Source organism: Anopheles cruzii, unplaced genomic scaffold, assembly GCF_943734635.1.
Source record: "Anopheles cruzii unplaced genomic scaffold, idAnoCruzAS_RS32_06 scaffold02585_ctg1, whole genome shotgun sequence".
Classification (NCBI taxonomy): Eukaryota; Metazoa; Arthropoda; class Insecta; order Diptera; family Culicidae; genus Anopheles; species Anopheles cruzii.
This window is the reverse complement of record NW_026456170.1, coordinates 1-3,024: the sequence shown is the minus strand read 5'-3', so window position 1 is coordinate 3,024 and position 3,024 is coordinate 1. Positions and strand designations below refer to the sequence as shown.

Sequence of the window (3,024 nt, the reverse complement as noted above, 5' to 3'; positions counted from 1 at the left end):
TCGTAGTTGACCGGCTTCATTTTGTCCCACATCCGGTAGTCCTGGAGCCGCAGATCCTCCATCACGATGACCGACTCGTCGGCCTCGACGTTGCAGTAGGTGTGGTACGCCTTCGGTACGTTGAAGAACCCGTCCTCCTCGCGCACACCCTTCTCCCGCTGGTACGCAAACATCAGCGGATGTAGCTTGCTGTAGGCGAGGGTTTCACGGGCGAAGATCAACAACACCGGGAACTGCTGGCGGCGGGCCTCGTTCAGGGGCGGAATCTTGCACAGATACACCTCCCGCCGATCGCCCTCGGTGAGAATCGCCTTGAACATTTGGCCCACGAACCCGTCGCCTTTGTTGGAGCCGACGTCGAACTCGAGCGCATACTTGCCCTCGCCGAAACCTTGCTCCTGGGCCACCTGCGCCATGGCGGTGTAAAGGAACTTCGGTAGCTCTGGCGTGGTGCCATTCTGGGCGGTGGGACTTTCTTGGGCGGGGCTCGGCTCCTGAGCTTGCTTCTGGGGGCTCGCCGCATGTTCCGCTTCCGGTGTCACTGTTCTCCGCGGTTCTTCTTCTCCGTTAGCCACGGTTCCATTATGCTTGTGATCCACGGCCTCGGCCGCCGTCGCCACCGGGGTGACGGTGCTGGCCGACTGCTCGTCACTGGTCGTCGTGTGCGTTTCAAGTACCATCTTTCAGAAGGGCGTCGCGCGGTCACTTGTACCAACTCCTCTGCTCTTAGCGGTGGTCCGCTCGGAATCCAACTGAACCGGGTCGGCCAATCGAAAGTGAGTTTTATTGGGACACCCCACACCCGCGCACTGAGCAACCGATAAAACAATGAAATATCGCCCCTTTTCAGCACCCTCGGTCCGTATCCCTTTTATCTAATCGCAACCTATTTCTACCGAATCGCGACTCGCGCAGTGGTCGCGTCCACAATTTGGCCACCTATCACGACAATCGTCGAACGGACTTGACGTCGGTGTCGAAGACACCGTCAGCCGGCCGCTGGAGCAGAGCACCGGAGGGTTCTCGGCTCTTATTTATCGCTTATCATCTCCTGCCTGACTTGTCACGCTATCTTCGACGGATGCCGGATGCTATCGGTATACTCCCGGGGCCGGGGGGGCGCTACTACCTCAAATCTGGGGTTTCGCACACACTTTTCACTCACGGACACACTTGCACAACACCACACACATCGATCGGGATTACGGTGGCGTGCCGGTTCGAACGCAACTGACGGAAGTTCCGTTGCGGAATAACCGGTACACCGACTGAATGTCAATGCGAGCGCGAGCTGCGGCGCGAATAAACAGTGATATCATCATGATCATCATCATCATCCTTTCGATGGTCGGCGGACAAAAAGTGATGCTAATCATCATCGAGCGTAAATATCAATACGCGCAGTTCGCGGAAGATTTTTTCCCGTTTTCTCACCAGGTGCCACCCAATTCGGTCCTGTGGTGTCTTGTTTTGTTTCCCCCACCACGCTGCTCGTGGTCATTAGCAAATATCGCGCGGCACACACAAAAAAGGCAGAATGATCCAGCGAAAACCTAACCGAAACGAACACATTCAAACCTAAACCAGCTGACCGGCCGGAACGATGTCAACATTCCGCTCCGTCACGGTGCTTCGCGTGTCGCAGAATCTAATCATTGCTCGGGACGGGCCACCGAGGCAGCACACGACAGCCATTTATGGTATTGTTCCGCCCCGTGGTGGGACTGGCGCGGGGAGCTATTTGATCTTGGGCACGAGTGTTGGCGCACTTCTTTGAGCGCGCGCCCCGTTCCCTATCTTATCGTGCGCGCCCCGGGACGGCAACGGGCGCGCGCATCTAGGTGCTGTTGTCTACGTCAAAAATGATTCCATTGAAATTCGGTCCAACCGGTTCGGTCCAATCACCATTTAAGACGTCACCCAGAGCTGTGAAATTCTTGACCACGGTCGGGTCGTCTCCACCGAGGTCTCACAGACGTTGAGTAATTTTCGACAATTTCGACTTCCTCTTCTCATATGCGAGGCACTTTGGCGGGCCGAGTCAATCATCAGCTTCTACAAGGGTCGCGAAAGGGGACACCCAATCAACTGGCCGGCTAATGGTCGCCTGTATGATAGAAGACAAAATAGATCCTGTTATAACGGCCACGGCAAACAATATGTTCCCTGTCGGTCGGCCTTCGGGGAGTGTCGAGTAGAGCTGTGGGGTGCTTCCCCGCGAATGTACAAACAGCATCTATTACAGCGTGCAAAAAGCGCCAATCATTCGGCACACTCAATTCCAAAGCAAAGAAGATTTAGGTAGACGAGAACTTTACGGGCGACAGAGACAGCGCGACACTTATCTCGCGCCGGCAGTGTTCCGGACTCGTCGATTGGCAATCTGCGTCGCAGCAGTCTGGTGCGGTGAGTTCGCCGTTGTGGACCTGTGTCTGAGAATCGTGCGTTCCGTGGGCCCAAGCAGACGATGGCAGAGCAGGCAAAGCTGGTGACGGAAACGGCCGTCACCAATGGACACGGGCATGAAGCGGTCCCCGAGTTGCCAGCGTATCTGTATGCCGTGCTAGAAAAACTGGCCCCGCGGGAAGGCTTCACGGAGGGCCGATTCTCGATCACGTTCGATCTAGGCTCCAGCAAGGGCGATGGGTTCGTCGGGCAGATGTACAAGGCCATCGTGACGGAAGGCGCTCGGAGCGTACCGTATCTGTGCAAGATACCACCGCTGGACGATACGCGCCGTGAACAGTTCCACGCGATGGCTGCCTTCGCCCGCGAGGCCCTCGTGTACGACAAGCTTCTGCCAAAGATCTACGAGTATCAAGGAGAGAAGGGTTTAACAAGCCCCGGGGAAGGATTCTTCCATGCCCCTCGGTGCTACCATGCACATTGTGATGAGGCGGCGCAAGAATCGGTCATCGTGATGGAGGATCTTCGGTTGCGCGACTTCCAGCTGTGGAACAAACACAATCCGATCGATTACGATCATGCGAAGCTCTTCATGGAGCACATCGGAAGGCTACACGC

The 3,024-nt window shown here is 56.3% G+C and overlaps 2 protein-coding genes across 2 annotated transcripts; one reads left to right on the top strand and one right to left on the bottom strand.

Annotated features, from left to right (window-relative positions):
* Positions 1-5: 5 nt before the first annotated feature.
* On the bottom strand, positions 6-894 carry LOC128276816 (uncharacterized; the record flags this gene model as incomplete). Its single annotated transcript, XM_053015277.1, has 1 exon — positions 6-894. A coding segment is annotated over exon 1 (675 nt), but the record flags the coding sequence as incomplete, so codon positions are not given.
* A 1,573-nt stretch (positions 895-2,467) lies between these two features.
* On the top strand, positions 2,468-3,015 carry LOC128276818 (uncharacterized; the record flags this gene model as incomplete). Its single annotated transcript, XM_053015278.1, has 1 exon — positions 2,468-3,015. A coding segment is annotated over exon 1 (548 nt), but the record flags the coding sequence as incomplete, so codon positions are not given.
* Positions 3,016-3,024: the final 9 nt, after the last annotated feature.